Raw genomic sequence first — 20,797 nt, forward strand, 5'->3', positions numbered from 1 at the left:
TGCTGGCAACACTTTGCCTAATGCACGCCAGGGTGCCGTTGGCTGCTTTTGCCACAAATGTGCCGGATTAGAATTTAAGGACAAAATTAAATCAGTCCAAGGAAGATGACTAGTATTAGCTGGGTGAGTAGGCACTTGGCTCTGATGATAGAAAACATTCAGATTCAAGCATTTGGTCTCAACTGGAATGGCTGCAAATGAGTGCCATAACCATGACACAGTCACTGGCCATGTGGGAGTTTTCTCTCCGGTCAGGAATTCCATGCCTGCCAAAACCGCAAGTGTAGGTTCGTAGAGGTTTTGTTGGATCAGTTTGGCACTTGCTGCTAACAGCAAAGAAACATTATTCCCCTCCCTCATGACCACCAATCTCAGTACTGAAAAATTCTTGACCGGATGTTTTCAAAGTAATATTATCCAATGCTTCACAAAATCCCTATGGCAACTTGTCATTCTGCGACCCTGTCTCAGATTAGGCTGTAATAGCACTTACTTGTGTTAAAACTTAGATTTTGGAATTTCTGTTCTATTACTCAATGGATTAAGATAGCTCCAACAGTTGTTATTCCATTTCAGGTACTATGGAACAGATTTTATTTCAGAATTGGTAGGAGGTTAGTGTAAAAGGCAAATTTGGAGGATTAAACTTTAGAAAAAAATAGGTGAGGGAAGATATTTATATTTGATTTTTAAAGCTTTCAGAGAACAATTTCAAGCACAAGCGAGTGAGAAAGTGTTTCAGAACAGAGACTGAAAAGACTAGAAAATTAATTATTATTAAATATTTTTTAGTAAAGTTAATTGAACTGAACAAGGATACTCTCTTCCCTGTTAGTCAGGTGCATCATCTAATCCATACATCATGTCACAAAATTAACTGTGCTGGGCAATTATATGTAAATTATGTTTGAAATAAAGTTGGAAAGAATTTATTCTCTCAAAGAACCTATACTGTTAAATAATTGAGAAGAGTCAGGAACATGTATCTACCTCAATTTCCTACATCTGAAAAAACAGCTGTTTGAACACCTCAAAAACAAAAGAACACCTGTGAGGTATTGATAGGAATAGAAGAGACAAGAGTCTGCTGTTCCTGTTCCTTGTTTTAGATAAAAACAACACTGTAAGAAAATATGGGTACTGCCCATACTATACATTCTTAGGTATAACTTAAGGCACTGCAAATTTTTCATATTATTAGCAGCAAAACTCCTGCATCTAATGGAAAACTACTTAGGTTATAGGCTAAGTAAGCATGAAGCTGGTAAAAAAAGTAAATTTGCTATGTGTTTCATGCCAAAGTTATTAACTTTGCTTCATTTATCATATGCTGTCACACTTTTAGTTGGTCTACACTACCAATAATTCATCAGTCATCATAGATTATTTCAGATACATTTGGTAACCCGTGTATGTAGTATAGAAGCATTCTCCAGTTATTGTTTTACTAGATGTCAGATGCAGTATTCTTTGTCAAATTTCAGTGAAAAAAACCTGTGATTAATTTCATCTACAGGCTTAATATTAAATGATTGCATTCATAAAGTAACAGGATAAATCCACAAGAGCTTCAAAATTATATCTAATATCACATAAGCTGTATAAAATGTCACATACAGTTATTGCTAAAAAGACAAATCAGAGGAGTAATTAACACAGCTGAGAGTTCATATCACTAGAAGTATGAAAGCAGAAAGTAAAATCAATTATTTTCATCTCCCTCATATGGTTACTTATCAAACCAGGCCTCATGGGGACACATGATGTGTTTCAACTAGACAATAAAAATCGGCACATAATTATACAACCCCTTGCAGTAACTGGCTTGTATCCTTGAAAATTCTCCAGAAAGTATTCTGTGTGAATCACCTTAACTATTACATTGCTGTCAGTTCAGACAAATGATGCCTGCAAATACACGCTTATATAAACAAGCAGCATGTTTATAACGCAACAGTTTAGTATAATTACATCATCAGGTAATTATAATGTGCAGTTATGTAAGTCTCACCCTTCTGCTACTGAATGAACTGCTAAGTGCTAGGGGAAGATTTATCTTTATTAGTGACATTTGAGCTAATGGTTTCTGAACACGAAAACCAAAAGAAACACCTAAAAATGTGAGATTTTCCTAGACAAGCAACTTCTGCTATATAAAACACTTTCCACACAGCAAGACATTCTTTTCCTAGTTGTTTAAAAAAATAAATTAAAGTTTGAGAGTGTAAAGCAGAAAACTGCAGGATCACCAGAGGTGAGATAAACATTTCTAGTGACAATGAGATAAAGCTACCACTAAACTCAGAAATTTAGGTTTTTCATTATTTGTGTAGAGAATTCTTTATCAAAACACTGCTTTATTCCTGTTGCCTAAAAATAGCAAATTAAACCAAAATTGTAACATTTCAGGACTCCTAAAGACATGACTATTTTCACATTATCCAACTCCATGCAACGGCAGAAAGAACAAAACAGAAACTGCAGATCTAAATCCATATGTCATAACTTCTATGAACTCTATAAACCTAGGTAGTCAAAGTTTCTTTCTAAAGACTAGTGAGACAGTGATCTTTAATCAGAAACTGCCACTTTGTTTTACCTCCTAGGATCTGGATTCAGCCTGGTTGATGAGAGAAAAAAAATAGGACTTCATGAGGAAAAAAAAGTCAATTGGAAAACTGTAATCCTGGCTGAAAGCATTTAGGATCTTTTCTATGCTGGGGCAGGGCTTGTGGTTATAGTACATATACTGGTTGTTAAAAGACATATTAAGGTCATAGACTGTATTTCAGTGTGTCTTTTTACACATGTACAATTTATATACCAAGTTGCTTGGGATACAAGTCATTGCCTGATGTGTTTTATAGGGTAAGTGCATTTCTGGCCCACAGTACAAAGTAAAAAAAGGCTTATTACAATTTATGGTTTATGGGGCTGATTAGTGAGCAACAACCCTTTTCCACAAAGTACATAAATACATATTTCTGATAATCCAGTGACTTAAAGCTCCTTTTTGTTTGTCTTTTACATGCATAAGCTGTGCGCAAACAGCCACGCTTCTGTCATGTTCTTACTTTTCATCCTTATGCATCAAAGTTAATTGTGAGAGAGAACTCTTACAAGCAGGGTGTGAAGACTGGAAGAATCAATGCAGCAATAACTGAGGAAGGATGAAAAGCCATACTCTTTTTCCTGACCATTCAACTGACGTGAATAAAATTGTTTTATTGACAAAATTGTCCTTTAAGAAGTAAAAGTCCTTAATATTTGCTCCATTGTCTAGTTCTGTAACAACATGGATGGGCAATATTTGCAGCATTATCAGGAAACTGTACCTATTTGGATAGAAAGCTTTTACAAAGAAGACTATTGATATGGAGCACTGTGTTTTGACTATTGCAAAAATTACCCATCTTAATGAATTAATTTTACAGCTAAGCACTCTCAGACTATTATTATATATTTTTTGGCTTTTGAATAATTTCCTTATGTCATTCAAATTATTTTTTAATGGAAAGTTTTATATAAGAATAGCCATAGCATAATATTTGACTTCATGAACTGTAGAACAGTTCATAAACATGGATGTGGCTTTTTGCTTATAGCTGGCCTCAGCGCCAGAGAAGATCAAGGACAATGGTATTCTGGGCTGCATCAAAATGAGTGTGACCAGTAGGTCAAGGGAGGTGATTCTCCGCCTCTACTCCGCTCTTGTGAGACCCCACCTGGAGTACTGAGTCCATCTCTGGGGCCCCCGACATAGGAAGGACATGGACCTGTTGGAACGAGTCCAGAGGAGGGCCATCAAGATGATGAGAGGGCTGGAGCACCTCTCCTATGAGGACAGGCTGAGGGAGTTGGGGTTGTTCAGCCTGGAGAAGAGAAGGCTCCAGGGACACCTTAGTGCAGCCTTCCAGTACCTGAAAGGGGCCTACAAGAAAACTGGAGAGGGACTTTTTACAAGGGAATGTAGTGATAGAACAAGGGGTAATGGCTTTAAACTGAAAGAGGGTAGATTGAGATTAGATATTAGGAAGAAATTCTTCACTATGAGGGTGGTGAGGCACTGGAATGGGTTGCCCAGAGAAGTTGTTGATGCCTCAACCCTGGAAGTGTTCAAGGTCAGGCTGGACAGGGCTTCGAGGAACCTGGTCTAGTGGAAGGTGTCCCTGCCCATGGCCGGGGGGGTTGGAACTACACGATCTTTAAGGTCCCTTTCCAATCCAAACCATTCTATGATTCGATGATATTTAACTTGCTAGTGTATCTGTAGCCATAGCTTCCACTTACTTACTCCCATACTTTGTTTCCAACTGACTTTTACTGGCATTGTCCATTCACTTTATATGAAACTCACACATAATCAGGAAAATCTATCAGGTACTAGTGGAGAAACAGAAGTTTATGTAAGTTTGTGTTTTCATCTGCACATATGTCCCTCTAGTAATGGTGAGCACCATTTATCATTTGAGAATAATGCAAAGTCTCCAGAAAAACCTGCGGTCACTACAACAGCTTCAAACACGTTAACACATTGTATTACTGAGTAAACAAATGCACTGCTTGATTCAAATAATTTACAGTTAACTTTCCTGAACCTAAAACATTTGCTGTTACTGAAATCCCTATTCTAATAAGAGAACTGACTAAAAATGATGCTCTAATTACTAAGAACACACACTAGTAAAAAGACTCATCCTTTTAAATTAATTGTAGTTAATGACTATGTCTCAGATCAGTGATAATTTAATGAAATGGAAGAAGGTGCAGATCTTGAATGGCCAGAAAAAAAATGGTCTTTGCCAATTATGATTTCTAAAAAAAGACACATTCTGTTTACTTAAACAGAACTTTCCTTATTCCAGTAGAAATAAGGAAATTTTCTTCTACTTGAGGAAGAAAAAACCAAAGGACACTTCTACCAGCTTTTAGAAAGATATCCATCCGACTCCCTTCAGGAGAAGGGCATTTGAAAATCCACTTGTGCTTGTTATATTATGAGGTTTCTTTTTGAGGCTTAAAAATGATATAAAGAGGCTGACACAAACAGTGATAGGCCCAGGAAGAAAACCAAGTCGATCTACATAGAAACAGATCAGCATGCAGACGCAAATGAAAAAAGCCCACAACAAACCACACTATCAAAGTATTTCCTCCTGCAATCATCAACTCTAACTAAAGTCTAAAATTATTGTGCTGTTGGTGGACAGGTATGTATGAATCTTTTGGGAGCAAAAGACAATATAACAACCACTTTTTTGCCTCTGCATACTAATGTTTCTTCTTAAGATGTAAGAATGATTTCTCTTGTTCAGCCTAGATTAGTGAACAGACTAATGTTTGCTTTTTGGAAGTGAAACAAATAGAGACTCTACAACAGTTTTTACCCTTCCTGCTTTAGAAGATCCGGAATTTAAATACCAAAAACCTGGAAAGAAGAATTGAAAATTTAATCTTATATCTCAACTGAAGTGCAGAAAGATCTTTAGAAGAAAGCTTACAGTTCAAAGCAATTATTCACATAATAGATATTTTATGTACTTCATTAATTATTTATGGAGGGAAGGACTTGTATACATTTACTTTTCCTTTCGTCTATAGCTCTGAATCGTTCTTATGCGGAAATTAAAAAAAAACAGGATACTATTTGAGAAATAACCACGTCTGCAAAGCTCCATTAGAGTTGAAAATAAAGCATTTGATCTAAATTTTTAGGTATCTCTATTTTGCCAAATAATCAATTTTTCAATGATCACATCAAAAATAAGCTTCTGCGAATATGTGATAATCCAATTGTTTTAGCACCATTACAACCAAAAACCTAATCTAAAGACTATAAAAAGATAGCCTATATTGAAAATTAACCACTCAGTCTAGAACTCTCTTCCATTTAAATCTGCTTTCCACAATCATGCAACTGACTTCAGAAACACATGAGGACTTAAGGTATATTACTATAAAATCAAATTAACATGAAGATACATCAGTATTAAAAATGTGGTTCAGACTTCACTTTTGTCCAGTGCAACAACTGTAGACTTCAGAGTATAATGTAATGGAATTTAGCAGCTCAGTCAAATAGTTAAAAACATGTACTAATACAGCAGTGCCAAAAGAAGGTAGCAGTATTTCCATCCAATGTACTTACTCAGCATAATAATTTATAACTAAAATTTTTCACAGTATGTTTTTCAAAATAAATTAAGGTATAGAGCCTTCAGTGCCTGGAATTTCCAGTTTTGAACTTTCTGTCAACATGGAAGTCATGCACTATCAAGGAATATTGGAAGAAAGGGCTCTGCCTTCCAAACAGCCAACCAACCTCATATTTAAGAAGTCTAAGACCTCATACAGACATATGTGTATTCTTCTTGATAATACTGAATAAATAGTGAATAAAGCACAATGAAAGTATAGCAACATATTTCAACAGCACCATCTCATTTAATAATTCTTCTTTCTCCTCAAGATTTTCCAGAACACAAAATACAAAATTCTCTCTCTTTTTTAAGATTTTTTTATTTCCAGAGGAAAACAACTGTCTGAAAACTGTCCAGCCATTAACTGTGAAAATTTTAATCATTATTTCTTTTTGTTATCACAACAGAGCATGTTGACAATAGTCAGCCAAATACCAAATTAACATTTTTCATGTATTTGAAAGTAATGGAGGAAAACTAATTCAGTTAAGCTACAGAGAATAAACTTGATGCAATTTATGTAACTTCCATAAATATTAGAAATGCTTAGTAAACTCTCATGTCTGTCAAGTGCTCAATGCAGGACTGTATCTTGGCAGAGTAATTAATTTTTTATGTGATAAAAAAATCTAAATGCCCATTTCAGCAAAGTTTCCTTTCTGCACATTTTAAAGCTGTACTTTGAGACATTTTTTCAAATGTGTTATATGCTGAAAGATGTCAGACAGAATCATGATGAGACTCACATTAGGTCCCTGCAACAATTTCCAAAGCAACACTTAAGGGTTAGTAGTAGAACCAGTTCTCTTTTTTAAAACAATTCCAGTTTTGTTGAGTTGCTGCATGCTGGAAAAAACTCCACCAGATTGGATACCTGACATGTCTCTAAACTGAAGCGCTTGACTTACCTGCCACTGTTTCATGAGCTCCCGAACCGTTTTGGCATCCTCTAGTATCTTTTCTTTGCGTGTAGCATCCTGCAGGACATTCGCAGTTGTTTCAGCTTCTGTAAGCCAAGCAAGGAACTTTTCGAGATCCAGGTAGAACTGCTGCAACATTCTTAGGGCTGATTCCAGTGCAGCTTCACGCTCAAAAACCCTGTGCAAGTACAAATAGTCAAAGGCAGCACTCTTTGGAAGAAAACAAATCTTAATCATTAAATCAAAATATAACAAAGACACACTATATATTTTTCAAGTACCAATCAAGGTAAGTTTGTGGATACATTAGCTAAAGAACTTGCACTGTATGTTTGGCAGGTAGGCTTCCTTTTATATTTTTTCTCCTGAGCAGTAGTAAATGGAATTCATCTGGTAAAAAATTAAGCAAAAGTACTTCTTTGAAAGTACTACGCCTGAAAGATGCACAATTAAAAAAAATAAATCAGAATTAATTCCCTGATTTGTTTTAATCAAAGATTATTTTCTTATTTGTCATTAACACCACAATGGGAAAACTTGCTTATTTTTAGAAATCACAAAATAGTTCCTGGCCACTGCATGGTACGATGAAATTAATTATTAGTTTTTACGACTTGAAACCTTTGGAGATTGCGTTCACCACCTTAAACCCTAATAACACTGGAGTTTGTGGATTTTTTTTGTGTTTTGTTTTGGTTTTTTTTAATATGAATGTGATAAATGACAAGAAAGAACTCTATCAGTTACATGATAAAATACAATTTTTAAATACAAAGTCTATCTTATCCTTGGGGAACATCTAAATCATAGCTTGGGAAAGAACACTGAAGGCTCCAGCAATTCTGGTGCTGAAAAAACGTTAAAGTATATCTGTGTTCTGTCAGCATTCATGTGCAATGTAGGTGTCACATGTACTCACCAATTTTTTACACTGAACTTGAGCTAAGTATGGGTTTAGAAATGTGAGCAGGTAAGTGTGACATGCGTTCATTAACATGAGTCTGTCAAGGCTACTTAGCTATTGTGTCACGTGCATATTTGTTTAATATCAGCATGATAACTGTGTAATTTTTTAAGCTCAGAAAATATATAGTAAAGTCATTTGATAATTTATGTTACTTCAAGAGGAATGAATGCAATTTGATGCACACCTATGTTTAGTCTACAAATCTGTGATGATCTGGATATTTCTAGATAGATTTCCTGTCTAGTTTTATAGTTATTTAGACAGAGACTAAGATACTAGATTTTAGCAGATATAATTTCTCAAGTTGTAATTTAGCATAACTTTACCAGAGGAGGCCATGAAATTTCTAAGTGCTAATTTCTATTTCAAATCCTGTTTGCTGTCATGAAGAGGTTGTACTCCTTGATAACTAATGATATCACCCTAAAACCTAGTACACTAGTTCAAGTACGAAAAGAAACAAAAAATTAACACAAGTTTTGCCAAGTGGCACTGACTTAGCATGTTTTTCAACAAGCATATAAGTAAATTGCAGCAGGGGATAATAAGAACAGAAAAATTCCGTCAGAGTACAGGTGAGGACAACTATTTCAGAAAAAAAAGAAAAAAATCCTCCCTAAGAGTGAAATCTCACAACAGCTACCATATTTCTATCATATTTTTAATCCTTTAACATCTTATTTGCTTTTCCCAACCATTTTGTGAAAAAAGGAATTTACTCTTGGATCTGTTTTTGATTCAGAAACTGAGAAAGCTATTGAATGCCTCAATACAAAGTCTTCCACCAATTTTGTAAAAGTTAAAAATGGACTGGATTTTTATCTCAGATGCATCTCTTGCCAAGAATTCTCCACACCATGGCACTACTTAACCTGTATTAGAATGTGTTCCCAGAGGCCTCTTAGGATGACAGTGAGACACACTTAGCTTCAGAATAGTGAACATTATCTCTTTCCCATCTTTATTCTACATGGACATAAGCATGGCTTGTGGTTAGGCCACTCTTCAAATTTAAAACCACTGCAATGAAATAATTTGTTGTTCTTTTGTTAAACTAAAACATAATTAAATCTAAACATTATCACATCTAAATATAGTAATATACATTAAATCAGTATAAACTTGGAAAAAAAGACAAGAAACAGAAAATCTTTTACCTGTAAAATACTGTATTGACCTATTTATTGCTTTTAGCTCAAAAATAGCATCACATTTATTCGACAGAACTTGGAAATTGAATAAACTTACATAAACTAAAAATATTTTATGCAGTTCTTCAGAGCACAATTCTATTGTAAGATATGCTTTATACCATTATTCTAATTAAATTTTCAGTGTGCAACATGACAGCTAATGTCAGTGCCTTTGCAGAATCAGGTAAAACACTTTTTTCGCATGCAGTTCTTCAAAATATTAAAGGCACATTTTTTAACTACAATCCACCTGAATTCCTATGAATACATAGCAATGCTCTAATAATAGCATTCTGCAAATACACAGTGAGATTTTTTAAAAAAAAAGAAAAAAGAAAAAAAGAGGGCTTAAGTCTATGTGTATGTTTCACTTTTTGCATGGTATCCTGAGAAGTAGGATCCAAAGCCACATTCATCCACCTGTATAAATACCTAGTGCAGTTTTAATCTATAAGAACACAAGCACAGGTATGAAAAATATATTTAAAGGGAGAGCTATTAGAAGTATTACTCAAAATCAGAATTTGTGTTTTAGAGAAACTTCCAGACTACATGAAAAAATACATTATCTTATTGATCTGGGTAAAGAATGAAGTTTTAGTTATGAAGACTCTTCTGGCACTTCTATTCTAATGCACAGAAATCTTATGACATATAATTCTTTCAGCCTATAGATATGTATGCTTATCTATAAGCATACTAATACACTCACCAGGAAATATCTAGTACTTTGCATTTTAAATTTTGATACATCTAACATGCAACAAACATTCAGCTACATTGACAGCTCTGCAGTGTATCAATAAGCTTCACTCTGCTCGGCTCTCTAATTACTTCAAAATTAAGAGGTTGGAATAGAGAAAAGAAGGTCTAAAAATGAATAAGAAAACTGACTATCAAGTCCAGTGTGTGATAAGATAAATTGCACAAAATTATAGGGGAGACAAAAATACGTATATCGAACAAGAAATCATTGCACAAAATCAAAATAAAGATGCTTTCTTTTTAGACTGTATCATCCAAATATGTTTAATTCCATAGTGAGTGCAAGCTGTAAGAAAAGAACATGAAGTAAGCAGAAATACATTTTAGTAAATGGAAAACTGCACAGTAGGAACACTGCAAAATACTGCTGAAAAAAACTGTAACAAAAATTATTTTTAATGGAATGATCCTGTTTTTCTCTGTTCTACTGTGATATAAAAATAAGCACATAGTGGTATAACCAAAAGCTTCCTATTCATGGGAGAAATACTAAAGGTGGGATTCATCTTATTTTCATCTAGACACACAGAAGTTAGGAAACTACACTCCCTCTGCAAAACATGGAGACAAGCATTTCTAGAATTTAATTCCTCCTCGCTTTTCTGTACACATCTGTTGAACCAGATTCAAAGTCAGAGTCAATTTTTTTCTCTTGACTATAATGGTAAGTTACCTAAAGCTTACACAATTTTAATTTTACAAAAGCCTAAATTTTACACAATTAAAGGTAGGTAAGATGATTCCCAATCTAGTCTGGGGACTGATTTTTAGGAACTAGTGGCATCAGTGACAGAGGCCTGACCAACTCTAGTTGTCATATGAGCTTTGTTGCAGGACAGAAGTTATGGTACTCTCTTAAGAATGTGTTAGCTGAAGTCATCAAGTTGAGGGAAGATGGAGGCACGTCAGAGGAAGTGAGTCACACAATGTGTGTAAGTGTGAACATTTATATTCACAGGAAGTTTTTAAGGGTTTAAAACAAAATCCATGGAAAAAAAGAAAAAAAATACCAGCCTCTGCTACAAGACATTGCTGTGATGCTGAGAACTTTTAAAGCTAATATTTTTAAACCATAGCTGTTTGCAAATGTTTGGGAAAATAAACAGGAGAAAAATAAATTACCTGAAATCTGTGTGATCTTAAGTTCATAAGCAAGGTACTGCATTATTAAGTAAAAGTCAGAGTCCGTACTGTGATATACATATAAAATAAATACATACAACAAAATACAAAATATATAAAACTGAACATCTTGTTATGGAATCTATCAAGAAGAGAAAGTGCTGAGGTATGAGAATCACGGAATCATTAAGCTTGGAAAAGACATGTAAGATCATCAAGTCCAATCATCAACCCAACACCACCATGCCCACTAAACCAGGTCCCACAATGTCACATCCACATGTTCCTTGAACACTTCCAGGGAGGGTGACTCCACCACTTCCCTGGGCAGCCTGTTCCAGTGCTTCACCACTCTCTCAGTAAAGAAATTTTTCCTAATATCCAGCCTGAACCTCCCCTGGTGCAACTTGAGGCCATTTCCTCTTGTCCTGTCGCTAGTCACTTGGGAGAAGAGAACAGCACCCACCTCACCACAACCCCCTTTCAGGTAATTGTAAAGAGTGATAAGGTCTCCCCTCAGCCTCCTCTTCTCCAGACTGAACAACCCCGGTTCCCCCAACCGCTCCTCATAAGACTTGTGCTCCAGACCCCTCACCAGCTTCGTCGCCCTTCTCTGGACACGCTCCAGCACCTCAATGTCTTTCTTGTAGTGAGGGGCCCAAAACTGAACACAGTATCCGAGGTGCGGCCTCACCAGTGCCGAGTACAGGGGCACGATCACCTCCCTGCTCCTGCTGACCACACCATTTCTGATACAGGCCAAGATGCTGTTTACCTTCTTGGCCACCTGGGCACACTGCTGGCTCATATTCAGCTGGCTGTTGACCAACACCCCCAGGTCCTTTTCCACTGGCAACTTTCCAGCCAATCTTCCCCCAGACTGTAACGTTGCATGGGGTTGTTGTGACCCAAGTGCAGGACCCGGCACTCGGCCTTGTTGAACCTCATACAATTGACCTCGTCCCATCAATCCAGCTTGTCCGGATCGCTCGGCAGAGCCTTCCTACCCTCAAGCAGATCAACACTCCCGCCCAACTTGGTGTCGTCTGCAATGATGGTGTCATTAAATATATTGCAAGAGTTCTTCATTCAACAATCCCCAATCCCATACAACACAAGGAATACAGTGTTTGGAGAGTCTCCATGAGTGTGAATAACAGATTTTTCTTCAGCTGTAGTATTTGCTACATAAGTTGGAATTAATCACTTGCATTTTCTGAGTCTCTGTCTATTTGAAACTGTAATGCTTATTCACATTACAAGATAAGTTGTGAGGGTCAGTGTTTAAATAATGCTTTGAAATGCTCAGATAACAGGAAGTTAAGTGCAGAGCTTTATGCCAATGTAGACTACACTGTATTAATACAAAATACATAATACATAAGGAAATATATTGAAGAGTGAACACAGAAAATATTTATAATGGACAAACTAACAAATTTATGTTCCACAGGTATTTCCTTAAGGACGATAACAGTGGAGAAATTCTCTATCATTCAGTGTTCAATAGATCACCAAATCCCACTTCCATCTGCAGACTGTGGTGATCTAATGTTATCACACCGAGATGTGAAATAAAATATCCTGGACTACTGGCTGACGAAGTATCAGTAAATGGTTTTACTTCTATAGTTCATGTGGTTCTCTCTATATAACCGTATTTTCTCCTTTCATACATTACAATTCCATACAATTAAAAAAGCTACCTGAATTTCCCTCTTCTGGAGCCAACTACCACAGACAATTTGAACTACATGCATCTTCCTGCTAATGCTGGAAGCAGTTTGCACTTTTTCATGAGTATCATATCCCTTCTGCCAGTGTGACAAAGGAACAATTGCAAAGCTTTACTGGAACATTTAATTTTTACTACTAAATAAATTTAAGCTCTTACTGGTAACTTCTTCAGCTGCTTTATCTTGGACTGATAAAGAATCTATTTAATGAATAGAATAATAATAAAGAATAATTTAACCTCAGATAAAGTGAGGGAGAAGAGGAAATGTCACATACAAAAAGAAAATTAAATTGTTAAAATGAACATTAATTTCTTAAAATAACTGTTATTGATAGAACTTTGAAATGCAATTTCAAAATAAATCATGCTAATTTATTTTGGGAATGCTGCTTAGATGAACTTTCTTCCAGAATCTAGGGACTATATTTTATAGTGCCAGTTAAAGTTTTTAATACATGTTAGTAAGTGATTAATCTGCAGATTAACTCTGGAATGGCTGATGCATGTTAAGTGTGGAAAACTATGTTGAGACAACATTTTAAGTACTGCTTCCATCCGGTTTTCAGGAGCTCAACCAGCCTGACACCTCACTGAGGGACATACAGTATTTTTCCAATAACATTTTTGCTTAAATATTCCTTTTATTTTGACCATCCTGATAGAGGTTACTAGCTTTTCTCTCCTGTGGAGCATTGGCACATGTATGTGGATCTGAATTTTTTGAGTGATCTTTATATATACAAGCTTACGTCCTACTATCACTATTTCGTCTGGCTTGTTGGAAAATATTCTTTACCCAGTTACTCTTAGAGTAATGGAGATTGCTCACCTGTGTGCAACTCTACCTCTGAAATTACTTCTGTTAGAAAGCCTCAAAGTGCAACTAAATGCAGAGCTAAAATACCAGCATCTGAACCGCTCCAAGGATCAGCATTCAGATGTAGCTGACATTCATCCGCAGACCCTTATCCTCCCATTACTCTGAGTGAGGAACCAGGAAAGCTTTGGTGGGCTGGTACAGAATTTTGTACTTGAAAGACAGGCTTTCAGTTTTTTCAGTCATCTTGTGCTTTAGTCCCTTCCTGTAAGGAGTAAGGGACAAACCTGATGAAAAACCTCCCTCTAAAAAGGCAACAGTAACTTTCTAGAACTCTTTGCCTCATCTTTGTCACTGCTAATATCTCTCTGAAGACAGCTGATGTGGAAAACTGAAGAAGGAAAGATTTCATTTCAGTGGTGGGAAAGGTCTTTAAATAAACAAGAAAAAATGCTGGTTTTTGGAGCCCATTGGGAACACACAGGTACTGCCCTGTTGATTCAGGAATATGAACAGGATTCCTACCAGTGACATATTTCTTTCTATATTTCTATATGCATTACTTCTCTCTGTCTTACGTTTATTCCTCAACAACGTGATCTACTGGCTGAAAGCTGACTCTCAGTGTCTTCAGATAAGTTGAAGAGCATCTCTGTCTTGGCTGCACTATCCATGTTGATTACGTATGAATAAGCAGTGAAATGATTTTAAATTCCAGGTGTAATTGTGCAGAGAGACTAAGTGCAACAGCTGCTGCAAAATAATCACACAAAGGCAGTTCTCTGCTGATTCTCTTTACTTCTGCAGGAAAGAAGAACAAAACCCCTCAATGGCCCCATCCTCCGATTTGAACTCAAACTATCTGTCTTGCTATGTCTTTCCATGATAATCACACACAGTTTCCTAAATGATGACAGTCTAACTAGAACAGTTATTCACTCTGCTAAGCAAGATGCAATTGTTTATTCCTGACCAGTTTTTCTATTGTAAAACTCTGCAAAACCAGAAAATATACTGTATTTAAAAATGTTTCTCGTGCTTATGTACCTAGGAAAATGGATGCAGCAAGAGAGAAAAACTATTTCTTTTGCTATTGTTCATTGGCTGGCTTATTTCTAGTCTTATATCTGTCATAGCCCTTCTCAAAATAGCCAGACCCTGTATGAAAATAACAGAAATAATCAAAACCCCCCAGCATTTTCCTTTGAACTGCTCTCTTTGTTACTAAAGACACTAAAGAAATTTAAAAACATATTTTTGAATTCACACTGTTTGCTCCTTACTTTTCTTTATTAAAGCACCATTGATATTTAATGAGAAAAAGCGGAAAAAAGGAAAAATTTGTGTTTATGAAGTTTCAGATCAACCTTGGATATTAATCCCCCATCTCTTCTACCCCATTATTTGTCAGACTGAGAAGAGTTGCTAAAAGCAAAGGTAATCACACCCTGGGGCACAAAATCACATATATAGATTTCTGTATAGGACCTTTAAATAACCTCTTTTTAAATAAGCACCTGCCAACATCAGCACAGAGGATCTGTGTTATCATGGAGGAAAATTCCTCGTCAACCTTTTTAAAAATAATTTATGTCTCTCCTTATACTCTGTTCACTTATGGGATACCACATTCCCCAAATGCCTCTTAATGGGATGGCAATCACAGAGTGAGTTAGAGGGAATTTTTTCTAACAGGCTTTTCTTGCCCCTGTTGCTTTTGTCTCCTTTTCCCTTCTTGACTTGGCATAGGTCTAGAATATATAAAAACATAATATGAGTGTACATTTTCCCTGTGTTCATCATATCCATAGATTATCAAACTTACTTACATTGTGAACTACAGAAAAATCATTAATGAATCTAAGTGGATCATTGTAATTTCTTTGTAATTAAAGTTAATTACAGGTTATCTTTTATGTTATTGAAACATTTTATGTTTGCTTGGGATTTCTAATCTCCTGATAAATTTTCATTAAAATAATTCACTTTCCAAAGAGTAAATCTTAAGAAATACCAGGTTAAAGAAAAGGGAATGTTAACAACACACAACAATCACAGACAAATGAAGTATCATTAAAAATGACTTGTAGATACAGAATAATGTTCTGATAGACTCAGTCAAGAGGCTTTTCTAAAGAGCCCTTAGTCAAAACTTAAAGGAAGTATCTTAAAAAACAAAACAAAGAAACAGAAAAAACCCAAACAAAAAAAAACCCCACAACAAACAGTCCCACAAACACCACCTCCACCCCCCACCCCTCCCTCAATTCTCTGAACTCATGGAACAGATTCCAATCTAACCCTTGAATTATTCAAGTAATGCCCCAACAAAACATGGGAAGATAACATTTAATAATTCTGGTATTCCCATTAAAGAGAGAAGTCAGAAGAAGAAGAAATCCTAAAATCAGAACTATAAACAAACAGGCAAAACTAGTCTCTTATTCTACCAAAAGAAGCAAAAAGATTATTGTTCTGTTTAAGTCTTCTTCACACTTCACAGTCTATAATATGTAGAATTAAGTTTTTCCTTGCATTCCAAAACACATAATTCTTTTGAGATTCCAAGGCAGTCAACAGTGCCATCTAATAAACAGCATATTAATTACTCAGATAAAATTTATTAAGATAAGATCTTTGCTTTCTAAGACAGTGAAGCATAATTAAAACTGATTATGAAAATAATTCTATTCTAAAGACACTTGTTTTCTTACCCTTAATTACTGTAGAAACAACTAAATTTAATAAGACTGTGAAATGCACTGATGGCATTACATGAAATCAATTAGTGCTCACAAAGGATACTATTAAACTGTTAGTGTAGTTTTCATTTAAAACCGCAACCTCTGAGGGCTGAGCTCAATGGCCTAGCAGAACACTGATTTGCTACCATGCAAGAGAAAGAAGCCTCAGTTTCCAGCCAGGAAAACTTCTCTGGCAGCACTTACAGTTCTTACTGTACCATGCATCATCTTAGATTAAGTGAGAGTAACACTAAAACAGATAAACACACACATTTTTTCCCCCTCTAAAACATAGGCCTTAAGTAGTAATCACATTACAAAAAGATGCTGACAGATCAGATTGACTCAAAAAATTTTAAAACAACTATTCCAATATGTCAATATATTTTAAGAAGCATACAACTGCTAAAAAGAAATAACGATGACCGTCAAGGTCCAGCTCTGTAATATTCAGCTCAGAAGCAGATAGTGACCAGAACTGGTTAGTATCTGAGTAAGAAGAACACAGGGGACGTGATGACAAATCATGAGGTGATGTCCCCTGTGCTCTGTGTTATCCCAAGGAACTCCTATGGATGAAACACTTAGATACAAACATCTTGGTGCCTAAATGCTGGACAGACAGCTGTTTAAGGTGCCGCAGCTTATTCAGAATGACAATCTGAACAAGAGCGGCTTATTTATCCTACTGATTTTAATAGTCTTAAGTAGACATTAATAGTCCGAAGTCCTAGTCCTAAGTAGACATTATTCTAGTAAATTTAATGACTAGTTCATTTGACCCAGTTAAAGCTAAGCACATTATATATGTAGTAAATTGCTGATGACACCACATGAACATGTAATTATGTTCAAAAACCTTTAATATTTATGACTAGCTAAATGTTGCCCCCCCATAATCAGACAGTACCCAAACAAATATATATCTAGAAGGAGAAACCACCTATGAAGACAATGTATACATCTATACAAACACTAAAGTGTGTTTCCATCAGAAATAGAAATGAAGCCTTCTATTGGGAATGGGTACTCAAGAAGATTTCTACTTTCATGTGTAAATATCTTTCTACATTTCTTTAATAAGTGTATTACGGACCAATAAAAATCTGTGTCTTTGAAAAAAAATATATTTGCCAACTTCTTCTTAGAATTAATTGAAACAAGAGATGAAAACTAACAATAAAGCAATATAATCTATTTACTATCCACAAGTTAAGCCCTAAGTACTTAGGGACCATGGCTGGGATGCAAAGTTTTGTTATAGAAACCTCTTGAATGAAACAAAACTGAGATTAACAACATATAATGTAGTCAATGTACATAACATTCAACCCTGAGCATTAGGAGCCTGGGAGTAGCTACTCTCAGGGGAGTAGCACTAGGTGTTATTCAGTGCATTAGTTAACCATTGGGAAAAGGGTATGAAGAGCAAGATGGTGAGTTTATTTAGATTAGTCAAACCCAGGAAAGACTGAATAATTCCAGATGGAACAAATCATCAGGAATGTGATAGCAGAAAGATTCAATATGGATGTGTCCAAAATACCAGACACTACCAGGAAGACTTAAACTCAGTATACACTGCTGGGTTCTGAACTAGCTGTAGCCTTGAAAGAATTTAGTATTTAAAATCAAGACCAGCAGCTTAATGAAGATGTCAAGACATACCAACATCTGAAGGATTACTACTAAAAAAAAGAAAAAAAGGAATAAATATTACTTTCATCTTTAACTCACTCTCCTGATGCTGGCTTGGGTACCTCGTCCCAACCAGCATAAAGGAGAGTAACATCAGACATAAAATGACTAAGGCAGTGACATGATGTGAAAACCAATTTAGCCAAAACAAAACTTAATAAAAATGTTGCATGCTTCGACTTTTATTTTCTCCAACATGAAAAGAACTAACAGTGACAAGTGTCCACAGCTCCAAGGGGTCAGCACAGTATAAAAAGGAAGGGTGTCACCAAAGGCAGATCTGAACTATGGTTTCTTAGTGTCATCTTATTTAAACAAGTCTATTTTGCTGCTGTTCCCACAGGAACAAAGAGAGAGAACAGCCCTGGAAGAATTGCCTCCTGTCCGTTAGAGTAAAACCACACTGTGAAACTTACAGGTCGACTACCACAAAAATAAATCAACCCTTTTGGAATCAGTAAAGGTATATGGTTCATAACAGAGCAATAGACACTATTAGTAATTAATTAACATAGCTGAAGTATCAATGTCAGACATGCTTTAAGCAGCAAGAACTCATGGAAATTTCTGAACTGTTTACCATTGCTGATAATAAACAGCAGCATCTCTTCCAGATTTAAAAAAAAAAAAAAAAAAAAAACACCCAAAATCAGCATATATAAGTCATGTTGTGGGGTACAGAAAATGCATCCAAGTTAGATTTGTAAAAAACAACCACTAAATTAGACTTAAGTCTAACTTGACATGAATTAAAAAAATAAGAAAACATATAAATATTAGGAAAGAAAATGAGAAAAAGAAAATAAAGAAAATAAAAAAGAAAACATAAGATATTAATAAGACAAAATGCAGAAAGTGGGAAATGGGTGTTGCAAGCTTGGCACTTTAGGTAATTCCAAGAAATTTGTTTTTACCATATACTGTGTTAAGTGAACAAATGGAATCTCAAAAATATTTAGCACATTTTAAACAGATAAAAATAATACTTTTTTCTTTCTTTACTGACAAAAAGTGGACCTGTATAATTCATTGCCACAAGGCACTATTGTGCTTAAGCAGATATGTATCAGATACATAACCGATTATGTATCTTGCACAAAGGAAGAATCTGCAGATACACCAGCTAGAGTGATAATTCCAAGAATTATTATTCTTCATCATTTGCAAGAGATAATATTTCTTATAGTTTGCAGGAGATGTAATGCTTAGTAGCTGGGGAAGAGCTCTACATTTTTAAAGTTTGTCAGGGAATGTAGCACAGTACAGTTAAATTTGGGGTATTGGTCAAGATGTGATTGATAGTGGATGCTTACTTACTGTTTCCCTTCTATGTACCTGTATCAGATACACCTTAAAAGTTCTGTCTTCAAGATTTGCCAGTTTAATCTCACCTTTCCTCAATGATTTCTCACCAGCCCTATTTTAGGACACGCAAGAAAATTACATTGCTAATTCTGTTGCTTTCCCATCTGCCCTTAGTATTGCCACTTCCCCAGGTCTCTGCCTTGGTCAGTAAGAGTCACGACCATCAGCCTCTTGTGCCACTGATCCTCATCTGGAATAGCGACTTGTCACTTGTCAATTTCTTTGCCAGTTTATATAAAAACAACATGTGGTTGAAATTTCATTCGTAGTTAAAACACACCCACACAACAAAAGGCAAGCACCACTGTTGTCGTACTGACACGTTTGGTGGTAACTTCCAAAGAGAGACTAAAAACTTAATAGGCAGACTGACTTATCCTCAGTTTCAAGCATGACTGACGAGCCAGTGAGGGGGAAGCTTACACTGCCTGCACAGCAGCTGATCAGAAGCTAAACAATCATGAAGCACAAAGCTTACAATAGCAAAAAAATGCTGTTAAAAAAAAAAAAAAAAAATGGAAAACACTGGGGAAAACAAAACAAGGCTATCACAAGAATAATAATGCAAACAAAAAAATGACAACTAAGGTGAAATTCCTTTTTGCTAGCACTCTACTAGTCCATCAGCTATATTAATTTTTGTTCAGTTGTTTTATTAAAGGACATGAAGCCTTATAAGAAGTGTATTGAGGGGAAAGGAAAGACATTCATTTGTTGCAATAAGCTTTGGATGAGAGCAATAATCAGTTTGCTACAGTTTGTTAATTTATCTGCAGACTAATAGGAAATAGATTTAAGGTTGGACTTTCAGGGCATAGAGCATTAGCTCCTGTTCTTGTTCAAATAGAGACTAAAACTCTCTAATTACTTCAGAAAATCTCACCTTTAAGAAAAAGAACAACACATTTGTCTTAATCTTCTAATAGAGTAAGAACAAAAATCAACATTTCTGTTCTTTCTCTCACAAAATCAGGCTTACTTATGTCTTCCTTAGTACCTTGCTCCTCCTGCACCTCCTGTGCATGCAAGAGTGAGATTTCTCAGAGTGTTTCTTTGAAATTATAAGCTCTGATTATGATTCAAGTTAGTCCATGAAATCACTCTCCCTTTAGAATTCTAGTTCATAAACTATTTAATGATTTTGTCCAGTTGGATTTCACTGTAACACGAGAACTGTTCTCATTGTCATCAGAAAGGAATAAACAGCTTTTAACACACAGTAAATATGAACAAAGCAGCAGAATTCTATTTCACTCAAGACCAAAATA

The 20,797-nt window shown here is 35.6% G+C and overlaps 1 protein-coding gene across 2 annotated transcripts in view; it reads right to left on the bottom strand.

Moving 5' to 3' along the window:
- DMD (dystrophin) overlaps window positions 1–20,797 on the bottom strand; it is a 907,831-nt gene that overhangs the window by 247,062 nt on the left and 639,972 nt on the right. For both annotated transcript variants that reach the window (XM_059827200.1, XM_059827195.1), the window contains one exon: window positions 7,109–7,298. In XM_059827200.1, coding sequence (XP_059683183.1) covers window positions 7,109–7,298 — 190 coding nt within the window. The remainder of the gene's footprint in view (window positions 1–7,108; window positions 7,299–20,797) is intronic.

Source organism: Gavia stellata, chromosome 1 (genome assembly GCF_030936135.1).
Source record: "Gavia stellata isolate bGavSte3 chromosome 1, bGavSte3.hap2, whole genome shotgun sequence".
NCBI classification, from domain to species: Eukaryota; Metazoa; Chordata; class Aves; order Gaviiformes; family Gaviidae; genus Gavia; species Gavia stellata.